The 17,500-nt window shown below is 39.1% G+C and overlaps 1 protein-coding gene across 1 annotated transcript; it reads right to left on the minus strand.

Annotated features, from left to right (window-relative positions):
* Positions 1 to 5,644: 5,644 nt before the first annotated feature.
* On the minus strand, positions 5,645 to 15,595 carry LOC140944379 (uncharacterized). Its single transcript, XM_073393532.1, has 9 exons — positions 15,559 to 15,595; positions 15,172 to 15,446; positions 12,577 to 12,691; positions 11,539 to 11,652; positions 11,187 to 11,300; positions 10,450 to 10,563; positions 10,233 to 10,346; positions 7,929 to 8,126; positions 5,645 to 5,961 (listed from the first exon to the last, which is right to left on the minus strand). Exons 1-9 carry the CDS (start codon positions 15,593 to 15,595, stop codon positions 5,645 to 5,647), a joined length of 1,398 nt encoding a protein of 465 aa, XP_073249633.1.
* Between the last annotated feature and the right edge of the window lie 1,905 nt (positions 15,596 to 17,500).

Genomic DNA, 17,500 nt, shown 5'->3' on the forward strand with positions numbered 1-17,500 from the left:
TTATGGAAATAATTCTGAACTGAGCCCATGTAATTTCGAAAAGACTGGAAAGCGCCTCTTAGAATGCATTTCTAGAGATCTAAAAGTACTCTGGAAAACCTAAAACGAGTTTTCCCTATGTATTTAAGAGGAAACGGTCGTTGGGTGCCCTTGTTATGTCCGGTGGAACCTTACAATGGACTGAATGCTTGTGTTTTTCTATCGTTAGCGTACATAGCAGGCGCTTCATTAGCCAAGCGAGGTGAACGCGGCATTTTCAAAACAACGTGCGAAACGTGCGCGAAGCGCGAGACGAGACGAGGGGAGGAGAAAAATAAAGCGCTTGTTACCAGTCCATTGCTGTGGCTCTTCCGCCCTCCTACACCTACAAGTATTGACTGACGGCGGTAATATCAAAAGCACCAATCAAAACACGATCCATTACTCAAAAATCGTCGCCTTTCTGGCTACCAGAAACACCGACAGCAGCATTAATTATAAACCACCGCAAATAACTGCGAGGTCAAAAATCATCTTCAATAATCTAAGACTCAGTGCGGCAAAAGTAAGATTTGCTCAGTCAAAGTTTAGTTTATGTCCAACCACAGCGGCGAGAAAGAAAAGAGGGAAAACGTGTTGTTCAAACCAAATTCCAAGGTGACGAGCTTATGAACGCAACGTTCATGTGGTAAACGTGGGAAAAGCCACCACATTGGACTGGTAAGAGGCGCCTTATTTTCCTCCTCCCCTCGTCGCACGCTTCGCGCAAAATGCCGCGTTCGCCTCGCTTGGCTCATAAAGCGCCTGTTATGCAGGCTATTTTATTGTTTAAGAGCGACTGTCTGTAAATATCGACCAAAATCGACTTTTTGTGGCACAAGTTCAAAATTCGAATTTCGCTCATTTTTGGCTCATCGATAACCCTTAATGAGTAATGAAACATGCTGTAGTTAGTTTTCCCAAATAAGGAATTCTTTTGTTAAAATTCGAGAAAACTCGTTTTGCCCGTTCGCAGCTCAAAATCCACTTCCGGTAAAGCAAAATTTTACACAAATTCCATTGACTCGTACGTCAAACCACAACGATTTGGCAGCCTTTGTAGAAGACGAATAGTTTTTATGACCCCTTCTTTCTTATAAGACGATAAATTTGTGAAAGCTGTAATAAGTTTGTGGCCAAAAAGGTATTGTTAAAAACAGGCCCTATTGGCAATTTCTAACGTCCAAAATTATAGGGTTAAAATAATGTAAATTTTTACAATGCGCTATAACTTAGAATTTCGCAAATTGACTTTCTACTGCTTAACTAGGCCCCAATATATCAGAAAATCGAAACAAATCTCTGGGCAAACGATTTTAAGTAGCCCGCAAGACGCCGAGTTCAACCCTAATTTTGCGAAAAATCGCGACATTCCAGTGGTTAAAAATAGCGTGACACGGTCCGTCACGCCAGCGGTGTTAACGACAGATTCACTTTCAACATTCTATTCAACGCTGATCACATGCCAAATTCCAGCATACAATCTATATTACATCTTTCAATACACTTATCTTATTTAGAAGAGTCATTTTGTTTGGATACAATATATAGTGTAGAATTGCCCAAAATTCGGCTTTTTTGAGCGACGTCGGCAAGACTTCGACGACCGGAGCCCAACGAAAACAAACTTTAAACAAGTACAGTGGTGTGTTTTATTAATTTAAACATGCGTCAAAAGGCATAAATACGTTAAATTTAAGACGGGGATAACCAATATTAACTAATTAGAACTCTTTTTTTTTTCTTGCGAGTTTTCTCTTTCAAGTAATTATGTATAAGTATAAATGTACGTTTCGATGTATTACTATCGCGCTTATAAAGTTACATTGTAACGAACGTTTCAGAAAACATTTTAACTCGTTTCGATCGACGATGAAACACCATCATCAAAAACAAATCACCAAAAACTTTCCTCTACAGCAAAACGGAAAATAGAAAAAAAAGTGTCGTTTTACTAATGCTAAAGCAGGAATAGTTGCAGCGAGATCATGAGCTTTTAAAAATGGCAAATGCTCCTAAATGGACATCTATAGATCCCTTGAATCACCATTGGAAAAAAACTCTCTGGCCCACTATGAACTAGCCTATTCCAGGCGTAGTGGACAGTGGATAGTGGATAGTGGATGACAGTGGCGCGAAATGGGGAACGGAGGAAAACAAACGTGGAAGAGAGTAAGAGGGAGAGAGTAGGAGGACCTTTCGCCCTCTCTCCCTAACCCCACCCGCTTCGCCATTTTTTCTAGCCCACTTTTCTTTGCGTTTTCCCAACTACCTTAAGGCCAGTTACAGATTAACTACGACCTTCATTTACAAATTTTTATGTTATATACCGTATTTATTCGATTAACCACCCTGGGCACTTATTAAATTTTTGGACCTTGAGAGTGGGCGCTTATTCGAGGTGGGTGCTTATTCGAGGCTGGGCGCTTATTAAATTTTCGCCATTCTCAGCAAGTGTAGTATGTTAGTTTTACAACAAAACAATAAATGGTAATAACAAAAAGCGGAGATGTAACAAAGCAAGGTTTCTCTTAAATGCTCTGAAGAAAACTCCGTCTTCGGGAGGGTCTCTTTATTTCTTATTATCTCTTATTTGAGTTTGTGTGGGAGGGAGTGGGGTGGGGGTGGGCGCTTATTAACTTTGCTGCCTTTAGGATAGGCGCTTATTCGAGGTGGGCGCTAATTCGAGGTTGGGCGCTTATTCGAAGAAATGCGGTATTCAACTTGAGCGTCGAGCACTTTTGGCGCTCGTTATTGATCAGCAGGAACGGATTTGGTAGTACTAACTTTTCAACTGCTTTTAGACTGCGAAACTTTTTTTTTTCTTGTTTCTTTCTTTTGTTTTTTCTTTGTCATTTTCTATTGTATTTTTTAGACTTATTTTTCGATTCTCTCCCCAGTCTCACTCACCTCTCCCCTCCCCCGCCGTGCCCCCTCTGCTCCAGACAAGAAGGAACGACCATTTTGTTTTGGTCCAGACCATTACCTCGACTATTCCGCCTTCTTGGCTTACGCAAAAAGTACGGGCTGCTTTGTGGCCTGAAAGACTTTGCACTGATTGACGTTTTAGTGTCATGGAAACTCTAGCTGTAATACTGAACTGCAGATGACAGGTTAAAAGACTGAAAGTTCCTTTCAACAGCGTTTGGAAAGAGAACATCGTCTTTTCCGCAAAAAAATAAAACAACAACAACAACAAAAATAAAAATAGGGAAACAAAATAGAGTATAATACTAAAACTAAGAAGAACCTTGTAACGAACGAATGGGAACACCTAAAAAGGAAAGACAGACTTGAGGACTTTCCTCATCCTCCGTAACCTAATTAGTCCATGAAACTTAGACGCCCAAGCAGGCCTCCAAAACCTTACCTTTGTCTTTATCACACACCGAATACTAGAAGACTGAAAACCCGACGGAAGAATTATTTGCAGCCGGCCCTCAAAACCCCAAGAGACTTCGCCTGCTGCTGGTCAATATGTAGGAAGGCTTTTCCAAAGAACTGCTCCAAAAAAACTATTTTTCTTAACATTTGTCTGGGGTAGAGGAATAGCGAGTTTTCTGTTGGTGTCTCTTAATAAGTAATTAGAGATATTGTAACGATCTGCCCTTGTTACGATCTATTATGCACTTAACAAGGCCCCTCAAAGTACTTAAGATATATGACGCATAGTCTGCGATACACCCGCCTCTCACTGCTCTTTGACGAAATGTCTCTGGCGACAAATAGCGATGAGAGGAAGCTTTATCGCAGGCTCTTGGCATCAAGGCTTTTCTACTATTTACATTGGTAAACCGGTCGCTTCACGGTTTGGGCAGTTGGTGAGGAGAATTCAGGACTGATTAATTTTGATTCCGTTCGCTAATCGCGTTTACCATTTTCCTAAGTCAGTTTCGTTTAATGAAAAAAGGGGGCGAAAGCCTGTAACTAACATTCAAAAAAGGTTTGAAGACATGAAATCCGAACTTCCGCCTTGAAAGTTTCCAACCAAGAAAATAGGCGATTGCCTTTTCAGACGTTCGTTTGTTTCGGGAATTTTCCACTGAAACGTGAAAAGCAACCCGAAACTAAGTTTTTTTCAGTTTTGAGAGCCCGCAAGGGTAAAAACTTCGAAAAGAACTATTCCACCAATACTTAGTCTAAAATATTTTTAGGCTTTAAAATTGCTTCAAGGAAATTAGTTTTTATAAACCAAATGGCATTGATTGGCGATGATTTAATTCCCAAATATCTCTCAATGCAAAAATTCATTCAGTAATCAGTTTTAGTTTTTAGATTTTGTTCTGTTTATATACCATTTTTTGAGGGAAATCGCCAGTCTGAAACTGAACATGAAAGTGTGTGACGCTATCCCAGGGACCCTAAATGTTGTATCTGAAGAAAATGCTGCAATCAATGAGAATAATAGGTTTACTGCAAGATTTAATTTCGAACTGGCTTTTAATCTGCCTTTAAGTAAATTGTTTAAAGCATATCTATCGGTAACACTGGCGTGACGGGCCGTGTGACGCTATTTTTAACCACGGCAATGTCGCGTTTTTTTTGCAAAATTAGGGTAGAACTCAACGTCTTGCGGGCTACTTAAAATCGTTTGCCCAGAGATTTGTTTCGATTTTCTGATATATTCGGGCCTAGTTAAGCAGTAGAAAGTCAATTTGCGGAATTTTAAGTTATAGCGCATTGTAAAAATTTGCATTATTTTCTCCCTATAATTTTGAACGGCAGAAATTGTCAATAGTGCCTATTTTTAACAATACCTTTTTGGCCACAAAATTATTACAGCTTTCACAAATTTGTCGCCTTATAATAAAGAAAGGGTCATAAAAACTATTCGTGTTCCTCAAAGGCTGCCAAATCGTTGTGGTTTGACGTACGAGTCAATAGAATTTGTGTAAAATTTCGCTTTACCGGAACTGGATTTTGAGCTGCGAACGGGCAAAATGAGTTTTCTCGAATTTTAACAAAAGAATTCCTTATTTGGGAAAACTAACTACAGCGTGTTTCATTACTCATTAAGGGTTATCGATGAACCAAATATGAGCGAAATCAAATTTTCAACTTGTGCCGACCGTGGGTCGATATTTACGGAAAGCCTCTCTTAAGCGTTTTCATGTGTGGACGGGCAAACACGATTCAAATACGCCACGTGTGGACGCGTAAATAAAAAACGAATGTAAACACAGATCGGAGACCGGTCTGCGTCGCGTCGTAGACCTGTGTTTGGCACCATTTTTGCACAAAAACGAGTAAAAAAACCTGGAAAGTCTGTAATCGCTAAATTAAAATACATCTTCTTTTGATGTCCAGAAAATCGACTGAAAAAAACGACACTCGCAGACAGCTTCCGATCGTGTCACAAACCACCGCACGCGTACGTGCGTGCCGTTCAATTTAATTAATAAACTAAAGCCATGAATAAAACATAGAGTAATCAAAATGTTGAGTCATTTCGATGCTCTCTGCTTTGCAATACGTTTTAAAGTGATTTTTTTGGGGTATCAAAATGTTGAGTCATTTCGATGCTCTCTGCTTTGCAATACGTTTTAAAGTGATTTTTTTGGGGTATAGTTTTTCTTTGAGTTCTGATGGTTTCTGCGTGCATGGGGATAAAAAAAGACAACGGGACTCAAGCGAGATAAAATACCTCAACCTCGTCAGGTGAAAAGTAACGGGTTCCAGCCAGGATTGTATAACGGTCTGTAACGTTATTTGGAAGAGAGTATGAGGTGCCAAAATTATTGTAGGAACCAGTATTCTGATTAGCATTATCAGCAATGTATATGTCATGGCCATCACCAAATGTTGGACCGTAACTTGAATAACGGTAAATTGCATATGATGAATAGACATGTTTTACCATGCTCTTAAATGGTGCAAGTCCTTCCTTGTCCACCAGAGAGAAAATAAACGACTTGGAAGTAGCAGCGAATTGATCCACAGACGCTAGAAAACAATAATAAACAGGGAAGAAAAACTTGAATTACAATTTAATATTTGCGGAGAGGTGAGCCGCTGAGGGTTTGAAGCACTGACCCTGTGTATTGGACAAAAAACTTAAAATATACATACCCTGTTTAGGATAAAGAACATGTACACTGCGCGGAATTAGGACAGACTCGGGCAAAATTATATAGTGAGCAATTCTTGCAAGGACCATCTGGACAAACAGCGGCGAGGGAAAGCCGGATCTTGTCGTAGATCAGGATCAGCAATATAAAATAACACTTAAAATTGAAGATAAGGGTGATCGGACAGCTAAGGTTTACAAATTTATTTGCCCAATATTTTGACTAGACAAAACTAGTCTTCTCCCCTTGATTCCTATAAGCCACGCCAGTGGAACGGTTATACGTAGACGATGTAAACCCGCGGTGAAAGGATTTTCTTAGCAAACTTAATTTCGCCACATTAGAAACGAAAAGGGAACTGGAGCCGAAATGCGTTCCGCAATTGTTTCTAGGATCGTTACTGTCCTAGTAACAGTCCCAGAAGTCTTTGCAAAAGTGAATTCGATCCAGGCTCCTTCTTGTTTCTAAAGTGGCATTGTAAACTATTAACCAATGACTCCTTAAAACTTCATAAAGAAAAATGCAAAGAGTGGAATAAAGGTTAAAATCTTTACTAGCTTCCGAGAACCACGCTTAAAAGGGGTGGGTGGATGGGTCCGCTTAATATCCTTAACACAGCAGGCTCTTCTCTCCCCACCCTCACAAATTTTAGGGCTGTTCAAGATCCACAAAGAAGGAATTCCTTTACTGCAGGAGATTCTGTTTACGGCCCATTGTTAGAAATACAAGCTCTATTTCTTATAGCTGTGGCAAACAACTCGCTCGCTTAGCTGGTTATTCCCCGGTCCACAGCAGACAGTTTTTTAAGCAAGAGTAAGGTGTTATAGCTATGGGCTTACCAGTCTTTCCTTCGGTATATAATGGTTAAACAGAATAGTTACTTAAAAGGAAAGATTATTGTAACAGCAACCCCTGTTGGTGTCACAGGTACGCAAATGACACCCACTATTAAAAGTCCTCTTCAAGTTTTCTGTTTGTTCCAATGAAGGTCCCAGGGGAATTTAACTTTAATTTAACAAACCAAAAAATACGAGCTCCAAATGTCTACTGACAAAACCATGTACAATAGACATGTCAAAGAGGTTGCTAATTATCCCAAATGCCGTGACTTGGACAATAAACCATAGTTAACTGTTGTTAGGGCCTTAATGTCATCGTAGCTAAAATGATTGTATTCACGTACTGTACGTACGTTTCTTGTCAGGTTTTGTTTTTCTTTTTTTGCAAATTCTTGTTTGTAATCAATTAACACAAAAGGGTAAAAAAAGGAAAAAAAAACAAACAAAACCAAAAATGCAAACACACCGACCGGAAGGGGATGCTTGTCGTCCTGCTAGATTTTGGTCGCATTATAGCGTGTCCAGGACAGAGAACTAATATTTTTATCCATATAGTTATCGCTTAAAGCAGCCCGTGAAAAAGACATCAAAAGAAAACTAGACTGCTAGTATCTCTTTTTTTTTCTTTTTTAAAGAAAAACAGATATACGCGAACCACGAGAACATAGCACCATAAAACCGAGCCATTTTTGTATATTTGCTGGCCGGGATAAGAACTCGACTGATATTAAACAAAAATGAGCGATTGTAAGCAGCCTAAACTGTATAAAGGACAACTAAACTGGCCACCTTTTTGTGTCAAATACTGCACTAAATTTTAATATATTTCGCAAAAGGCAATTTATAGCATTAAAGCTCTTAATGGGTTCTGGAATTGGTTGTTTGTTTTATTATATGTCAAATAGAGCCTAAGCCACCCAGTTTGGTGTCTTTAGGGGTTTAATTTTAATTTTGCGGACTGCGTCCCTTTTATTGCCCCGCCCCAGGCGAAAAAGTCACTTACACCAAGAAATATCGGTGTATCCTCCGAACACGTACGGGTCTTTTCTGATGACCGTAATCGTATGGTTTTTCCCATCACATCTGCTATGGAAGGTACTGGCAGCCCAGCCATGAGTGGAGGCCTGCCAACACAGCGCCCAGTTGCTGTCATTCCCAAACGCAGGCGAAAGAAACTGCGTTACCACAGTTGAGATAATATCTAAGGGTGAAAGAGAAAAATGGAACTGATTTTTTTCACAGTCGTGTAAATTTGCTGGGGCAAGTAACCGGCTTCTGGTTGGGGACATTATCCAGCCATCCGCGTGCGCGAAACTTACGGGAAAACGTGTCGCAATTTTTCAGGGATAACTTTCCTCGAAAGTATGTGCAGGCGACAAAAGGACGTCAATCAAGCTAATTCAAAAGGGGGATGAGGTACGTAATTTTGTAGTAAACCCCTTTTTGAGAAACACTAGCTTGCAGAATAAATACATACAATCCAGAATAATTAATGCACTAGACGTTGCCAGTGCATGGACATATTACAAAACTGACGGCAGACACTCTTAAATAAACATTTAGTCAATCGAGAAAAAAGTTTGAAATTCTGACTCACACTGGAAATCTTTGGAAATACAAATGAAATCAAACTAGACCCTCTATAAGACTGAAAAGACATTTTAGGAAGATATACTTGAAGATAACATTAGTGTAGAAGTTTGACAGAAAGGTGACCGGCCAATCAGGATACGAACTAAAAATCGCGGAAACAAGATTTGGACACAAGACAATGAGAACATTTCCTTTTTCTGAAAATTGGTTGGAGGTATAGTAGAGAATATCGCAAAAAAATAAAAACGTTCAATGAGCAATGAGAAAAAACTACTTATCAAACAAGCATTGTCGTTATTAGAGGATCTCACCTCAATCTCTAGAGAGTAAGAAGAAACCCACTCAGTCGGCGAGAAACCCTCAGAAAAACACAGGATGACAAGCGGGCAAAAGCTAAGGGTCTTGCAAAGCACGGTGATTGAATGCATTAGGGAGCTTAATGCATCAGTCAATTCCAGCTGCGCCCAGCGCCCCCCCCCCCTCCCCCCATCCGGGCTGACCCCCGGGCATTTGCATTTTTTTGGGCCTTGGACTGGGCAAATTCCCGGTGGTGGTGGGGACTCTTGAGCTGTCAAATCCCCCGCGGCGGGGAAAAAAGAGGGAAAATGCCCCGTCCTCCGTCAACGCTGCAACATTTTTCATTAATTGCACAGTCGAATAGTGCCGCTTTAAACATTTTAATGTGCGATTTTTTGTTTCAAGTAACGTCTTCCTTTCAAGAGCCATATGAAAGGATGTTCTTCAAATGATATCAACAGAAATTTGATTCACTAACCAAAAAACGTTGCTTTACGTCGATGGCTCCCGAGTTTCGCAATGTAATTCTGGTTTGATAGGCATTGAAGAAATGCATGCATAAAATCGATAACATGGCTTTACTGAACCCTCTGTCTTTGACAGATGAGTCAATCTGCCTTTTTTCCAGTAATATCCTCTGTTTAGTTTATTCTGATAGGAACCGCGTGCGTGTCAAAAGCTCGGGAATAGCCTAGGGGTTGGCAAATGCACGGCCCCCGGGTAGCGCAAAATTAGCAAATGCCCGCACCCCGGGACTGATAAGTTGGGCAAATGCCTCGCAGTAGCCCGGGGGCGGGGGAGGAGGCTGGGCGCAGCTAGAATTGACACAGCATAAGCAACAACGACGGCGAAGGCTACGAAAGCGTCACTAAAAAAGTCAATTCGCGTTGCTTCAAACCTTATCTCGCTTATTCCATCTCGTTTACTTTGTCAAATTTTGGCAAATGTTTTTGGAGTTGAATTCTAAAGGAATGCATCAAATTTCAGGAAAAGAAAAAGAAAGTTTTTGTCTTATGTTCCCGTCCTCGACAAAACGTGAATTTAGCACTTGCACGTTATGGTCGTGCAGTGACGGCAAAGAAATGTACAAAAAAGCGTGATGTACATGCAGAGTTGTTGTTTTGCCAATCTAAACCTATTGATTTTTTGCCGTTCTCTTTGGCATCGCCGTCACTGACTCGAAATAAGACGCCAACAAACAGTAATGTGCGAAGACGGAACTTTGCTGTTTAGACACAGCTAGTGATAAGCTGGAACATGCGTTTTCAGTTCAATTTCACATTTAAAAGTATTCAATGAGTTTATAGATGACAACCTGTCAAAATAAAACTTGCTGATTCGTTCTTTTTTTGTGGTACACATCATACATGATCCACAATTATGATTTTAAACTCTATTTTCCAATTTTGTTTCCCACCTTGTTCACATCGTTTCCCAATAAATTTAGGTGGACAACTGCAGTTGAATCCGTTGGCTCTGTCAGTGCATGTTCCGTTGTTGAGACAAGGGTTGCTCTTACACTCGTTTATGTCTGTAACAGAATAATATCAAAAGAGGTATCAAAATTAGGACGCCCTTCTATAATTAAGGTTAAGAAAAGCAAAATTTTAGCTAGCTAAAATTGATAATCTAACCAATTTCACATCGATTCCCCGCAAATCCTGGAAAGCAGCTGCAGTTGAATGCATTGATTCGGTCCGTGCAATTTCCGTTGTTCAAACAGGGACTACTCTCACACTCGTTTGTATCTGCAGGAGATATAATCAAAGTAAACTTTTTTAACAGCACAGAAGTCAATTGACACCAGCAAAATGCAATACACACTGAATAGCAATCTCTAAGCTACGTTGCTGGCCAACTATATTGCGTCTGTTTGCACGGGGCTTATAGTTTGACCGGTTTCAAACGTCGTGCAATGACCCCCAACCCATGACACGCAACGACATGCAACAGGGTGTGCAAACGGACGCTGTTTTAACATGTAACATCCAACAACTGAACGTTGCGTCCATTTGCACGGAGCTTTACATAAATTGCACCTTGCGTGTGACAATTATTGGCTGCTTTTACACTTATGTAATTCTCTATAACGGAAACTATAAGAGCAATTGGCACCAGCTCTCAAAGTAACGATTTCTGGGATCGTTTGGTGGACAAGCGTTAATGCTTTTGTTTGATTAATGGTTGCTTTGAATACCATCGACCAATCATAATTAACTCTTGTACACCCAACCGATCCCAGAAATCACTGATCCCAAAGGTTTAACCCATTTCCTTTGAAGTTTCTGAAGTGGGTGATACGCGTTAACATTTGAGCCCGTCTTAACCTTACGAGGTCATTATAGGGTAATTAGCTTAACACTATACTAACCAATTTCACATCGATTGCCAGAAAATCCAGGCGGGCAACTGCAGTTGAATGCATTGATTCTGTCAGTGCACGTTCCGTTGTTTAAACAGGGACTGCTCTCACACTCGTTTGTATCTGAAGGAAACAATAGTCACAGATAATTGCCAACAAAAAAATAAACAAAACACCACTTTTACGGAGGGTTCTTTACTGCATAGACTTTAACGAATTGAAACCTGCGAAAGAAAGTTATAAATGCAAATAAGTCTCTTCTTTAAAAAAGAAAAACAACAATAAATGAACATACAAGACCACAACCGCATGCCATTTTCAAGCCCATAAACAATACAAATAACAGCTAAACACAGCTTACCAATTTCACATCGATCGCCCGAAAATCCTGGTGGACAACTGCAGTTGAATCCGTTGCCTCGGTCGGTGCATGTTCCATTGTTTAAACAAGGACTACTCTCACATTCGTTTATATCTAAGGGAAATATAATAAAAATTAATGACAAATAAATATGTATGCGTTAATGACCAAAGTTCTTCGGCCGAGATAAATGCGTTATTATTGGCCAATTTTTTTTTTCGGCATTTTCCGCACGGACCGAGGGGAATTCGAGGTCAATGAAATTGCAAAACATATATCCGGTGGACCCTAGAGCTGTCCGATCAAAACGTGTGTTGGTATAACATCATTAACATTGCCGAATGATGTAGGATCCATGCAGGATTTAAAATTGATCCACATTTATCAGCCAACCGCATTAAACAGCGTCCAACATTAGGTGTTAAAACGGACACATGGCATGTTGCGTTGGCGGAAATGCAATGCGAATAGCAGCAACAAGTATCTGACCAATTTCGCATCGGTTGCCAGCAAATCCTGGAGGGCAACTGCAGTTGAAGCCATTGATTAAGTCGATGCAAGTTCCTTTGTTCAAACAAGTAATATTGACACAGTCATTTATATCTGCAGGAGAGAGAATCAAAGATATTAAAAGAAAATGATATGTACCTTTCAGCCAAGGTACATTAGACTTCAACAAGAGTTCAAACACAACTAGGAAATGTAAACGTTGTTCTAGAGGTTGATAGAGAAACCTGTCTATAAATAAGTCACTTTATCGATCAAGCAGGGAAATTGAATTTTTTTGTGGTCGGGTAACTATAAGGAAAAGTAAAAGTTCAGCGTGATACTTATTATTTACTTTTCTTTCAAAGTTGGTTTTTAATCTTCTCGGTTAGATTTTTTTTTAGTGAGCTCAAAGTCAATGATATAATACCTAGAATCAGTACAAAAGCTTTATGCTGATTGCCGTTCCCACTTGCAATTTGCGTTAATAGTGTGTCACCTGTGATTGTATTATAGTTAGCAGCAACATTGTTTCAACTCAGTATTTCTTACTCGTTTCGCAGTCTTTTCCGGTGAATCGTTCTATGCAGATACACTTATATCCATTTTCCTGGTACAACGAAATGCATTTTCCAGTGTTCTTACAGGGCGAACTGTGACAAGGAGACTACACAAAGGAAAGGATACTGCTGTAAGTAAAGACCATTTTACAATGTATGTCAAAGTCAAAATATCCAGTAACGTGACGCATATCATTTATCCATATTAGACAGATGCTGAATATACGACAAATTCAGTTATTGACTATTCAGTTATTAACACAATTATTCCACCTGCGCGTTGTTGTATATAGGCTGGCTATAATATAATCGTCTCGGATGGAACAAGTGAGAGTTGAATAATTGTTTTATTTCGTTATTTTGTTACTACCGTATGAGAAAAGACAAGGCACTTCCACCTTTCAGTCTAGCGAAACTGTCATTGGTCATATCTGTGTCTAAGCGAACGGACTGACTGAATAAAAAATAAAGAAATGAATGAATAAATACGTACATAAATAAATAAAACATCTTAGCGGTTAACACTTTCAAAAATTCATCGGGATTCTACTTTGCTCGACAGCTAAAATGATCGCCGATGATCTGAAATTTGAATTTCATATTTAGCGCCAAAGGAGTTACAAGCTAAAATTTCCTTCGGTTGGCATGCAATAAGCTCGTGTAATTAAATATAGTGAATGCCATATGAATGGCTATATTTCAAAGACCTATATAACTACCAATTGCAAGAATACTTTTGATCAACAACATACCGAGCGGGGGCAGCTGTAGTGTCAACTAAAAATTACTAGTTTAGGTTCGACGCATGTGATTCATATTACTTTCTCAATACTTTTGGCGTTATGCCTTTTACAAGACTTTTTGTTGCTGTAACAAAATATTGTAGCACTACCACCGCCAGTAAGATATAGGTTTAAAATTCAATGAGGTGATGTAAAAAGAGGCCTGTGCTGGAAGGGAAGCTTTAAAAGAGCTTAAAAGGAAAAAAATGGAAATTGGGAATTGGTAATACCGATTTGTAGTGCAGTCACAAAAACCGTTTACAGAGACCAAAATACGAACAGTCTGATAGTTACCATTGAAAATTATAGCTTTAAATGTGCGTCGCTATGGCAATATTCAACAGGAAAGGCAAACACAAGTAAGTTCCCTAGCCGTTGACGTTGTTCTATTTTTCTTTTCGTTCTTTTCAAAAACATCGGCGAGCTCGCGAGCGAAGTGAGCGCACGAGAACGAACGCACCACTACCCCCACCACTACCACTACCCCCTTGCGCTGGTGGTTAATAAATCCCCTGCGGTTTATATTTATTTTCACCCGCGTTCGACGGACTTTGAAGAGGAACTAGAGGGCCTGTGAACAGGCTATAAGTTCCCTGGCTCCCATTTGTTATTTTATTTGAACAGCATCAACAAGGCATAAATACGAATTTGCTCTATTAATTGTATAGACCTCTTTAGCTTGTATGTTTTGTTTTACCAGTATAGGTAGCTTATTCATGTTACTATGGTAATATCAACTTAACAGGACCAGAAACACACTGTGAAAATGGAATTAAGTTTACCTGGTCTTTAAGTTAATTTACTTTAAGTATAGAAAACTAGAGCAGTTTTCTTATCTTCATTACAAACCCTTGGTCCTATTGTAAATCTATAAAGTTATGAAATACAAGTTCGCTTGAATTTTAGTTCCTTCTCCCCCTTTCGGTTTGTTTCCTACATCAGTAAAAATCGAATTTGGCATTCATGTCGATGTATAGATGTCATTTGAACAGGGCTAAGCCGGGTCTGTTCTCTCGTCTTCGTTAGAGGTTTTCGAACCGCGAACTTAACGCTAATTTGTGAACTAAATTTTTGGCGCTGTTACCGATCGCGATTTTATTCCGATTATTCCTTCTTACCTATTTTGTCAAATGTACGCGAACCCTTGTGAATTTCAATTCCAAGGGACCATATTCGAATTCAAAAAGCGAAATAACCTGTGGCAAAAACGGCAAAGAAATTTACAAAAAAAAGGATCGTGCTTATTAAACCTATTGTTTTTTAAACGTTCTCGTTGCCGTCCTGTCGTTGAATCGTATAAAATAAAGCCGTTAATGGCAGAAGGCTAAAACGATGAAGATGTATTAAAGTTAATTTTTACTTTCAAGGCAAGCCACATATGAAAAAAATCCTGGAATAAAGAAAAGTCAGCGTATCCCCTAACACGTTTTGTTGGAAATATTTTGTTCGGAAGCTCTGTTTTAACCTGTCCACGGCCATAAACTTAATTAGGACATTCGAAGATAAATATAACGATTAATTTCATAAAGTATGTCTGGGATAGTTTAATTAGAAGTCAGCAGGTGTTTTACTACCGAAGAACAACCTTTTTTTTTATATAGCTTGAACGCAAAATAACAAGCCAACTTGTTTCTCTTTGCATTTAAAGTACAGTTCAGTGCATTGGAGATTCTCCAAGCAAATTAAGAGATATATGTCCTATTTACAAAAAGCTAACTTCCGAAAACCATAACTTGGGGAATAATACGACGGTCTTTTATTTTCCTTCATGTGAAGAGTTGTGATGAACAAGTAGTTTGACTCACCGGAATATAAAAGTGATGAAACTCTTTGCTCGCGTTGAACTTGTCCGAGTTGTTAAACTTGTCCGAGGGCAGGAGTTCACAAAGAAGTTTGCCGTTGACATCAGGAAAGGCAGCCACGTTGTAGGAAAAACATGAAGGAATTTCTAGACAGGCGTAGCCACAATCGTTTTCGTCTTGAATAAGATTCCGCCCAATGCTTGTGATATTCAGGTAGGAAAATTCACTTATCATGAAGTTGGCGTAGAAAAAGTTGCCAATCGATCCTTGACTGAAAGCTGTAAGGAAAAAGTAAAAAAAGAATGAAAGCTTTAGGAATGTACTGAAATCTGATCCAAGGGACCCAGACTACTAAAATATAGACTACAAGAAGACAGGTTAGAGTGTCACCTGTAGAAATACTTGGAAATGTAGCAAAGATCCCCATTACGACGACATAGTTTCTGAGAAGTAGTGGATAGCCTTCCATCTTGTTAGAGTAAGTCGCAGCGCAGTCGGCCACGGTCTTGTTCAAAAATTTACCTTTGTTTGAAGAAAGCTTCAGTTGTCTAGGTCTAAATTGCGTTTGTTAGCTTCCTTGCTGTCAAAACAGACTGCTATACTCTAAGTAAATTAAAAAAAGGCTTCTATTTGACAAAATTAATTCCAACTAATTGAATACTGAAGACAGTTTTCAAGCAATTTTTTAAGCAATTAAGCAAATTCCTTTCTTATTAAGTTCAGAGCCAAATTATTGTAAATTTGTTCTTTCCTTTTCTGAAGAGGCCTATCTTTCCACCGTATAGTCCAGTCTTTTGTGACAGTTTAGGATCTATCTTCGCCAAGTCTAGGTAATTATGAAAATCGAAAAAAAAAAATGTTGACGTGTAAAATAATTTCATTAAATGGTCTGAATTTAGGTTAAAGTTGGAAATCATCTGTATAAAGGCTTGTTAATATTGATGACTCGTAAATGTCAATAAATAAATGATAGTTGTAGGGATATAGCTATTTAAAAACACGTACGTACGCATGTGCGTAGTTGAAAAGGGTTAGTTAATAAAAGCAAAACCCTGGGTAACGACATGTTTACAGCAAAACCTTCACATCCTACTTTAACCCTCCTGAGTCTCAAACTAAATCGTACATCAAAGGAAAAAAAACAAACAAAACAAAAGAAAACAAGCAAAAAAAAAATACAATGTGCTATTAGAAATCGAGAGGAGACGTTGTTACGTCACGTTGCCATGGTAGCAAAACTTTTAGATCACAACAAACCTCGGTCCTGCAAATATGGCAGGAAAAAAAAAAATGATATGTGTGAATTTTGGGGGCATGATTGCACTCATGATCAGGAACAGAACGGCAGCCCATCGGCTTTTTGTCAGTCATTGGAAAATGAAAATGACCGTCAGGCTGTATCAAGAAAGATTGTCGAGATTCAGAAATTTTGCTTCCATGGTAACGTGGCGTTTCTCCTTTCTCTAAGGAAGGGCACAATAAGAGTAGGAAACTAGAGGAAAGTGACAACGTGTACTGAGATTTAAATTTCCCGTGCAACATGGGTTGCCGACCAACTTAAAATTGCTTCCGCTTAGCAGTTTGGTTTAATCAGAAAGTCAAAAAATTCCAAAGGCGTATTTGGTAGATGATGCTCCGTATAATGGGCTCTGTCCACAGGGGGATAATTTTGACATCCATTCATTATAAAGAGGACATGTGTGTTTTGTCCTCTCATCCATGACTCCTTTCATCCTTTCTTTCTTGTAACAAACGGTCCACCTTATGAGAGGAACCTAATATCATTAAGTTTACAAGGTATCTATCAAAAAGGGTCATGTAGCAGCTCTCCTAACCCTAAAAGCCAATTGGTTCGATACCCTAACCGTGAAACAATGGGAAATAATGAAAAACAATGATAAGTTATTGTTTTTTTTTTAACAAATGAGGAAACACCTTACGAGCAGCTCCCACATCACTGAACAAAAAAGTAGATCGCTGGATAATCTCCTCTGCATGGCGAATGAATGATGTCTCGTTGAAGTAATATCATCAGGATATTTCATAAAGAAAAAGCGAAATCGACGACAAAAACTTAATGAAAACTCAAACGTATAAACAAACGGCATGCCTACCAGAAATACCCAGCGAACTAAAGTAAGCCGTGTTAGTAAACCTATTTAAGAAAACAACATCAGCCTTAGATCAATGCCAATCAAGAATAGAGTAATTAAAACATAGCCTAAGCTCCGATCTACCTTTACAGCTTCATTGACTAGCTTTTAATCTAAATACCAGCCGCATTAAAAGTCTTTATTATTTATTTAGAATAATTTCTCCGGTTCTGATTGGC

Source organism: Porites lutea, chromosome 7 (genome assembly GCF_958299795.1).
Source record: "Porites lutea chromosome 7, jaPorLute2.1, whole genome shotgun sequence".
NCBI lineage: Eukaryota > Metazoa > Cnidaria > Anthozoa > Scleractinia > Poritidae > Porites > Porites lutea.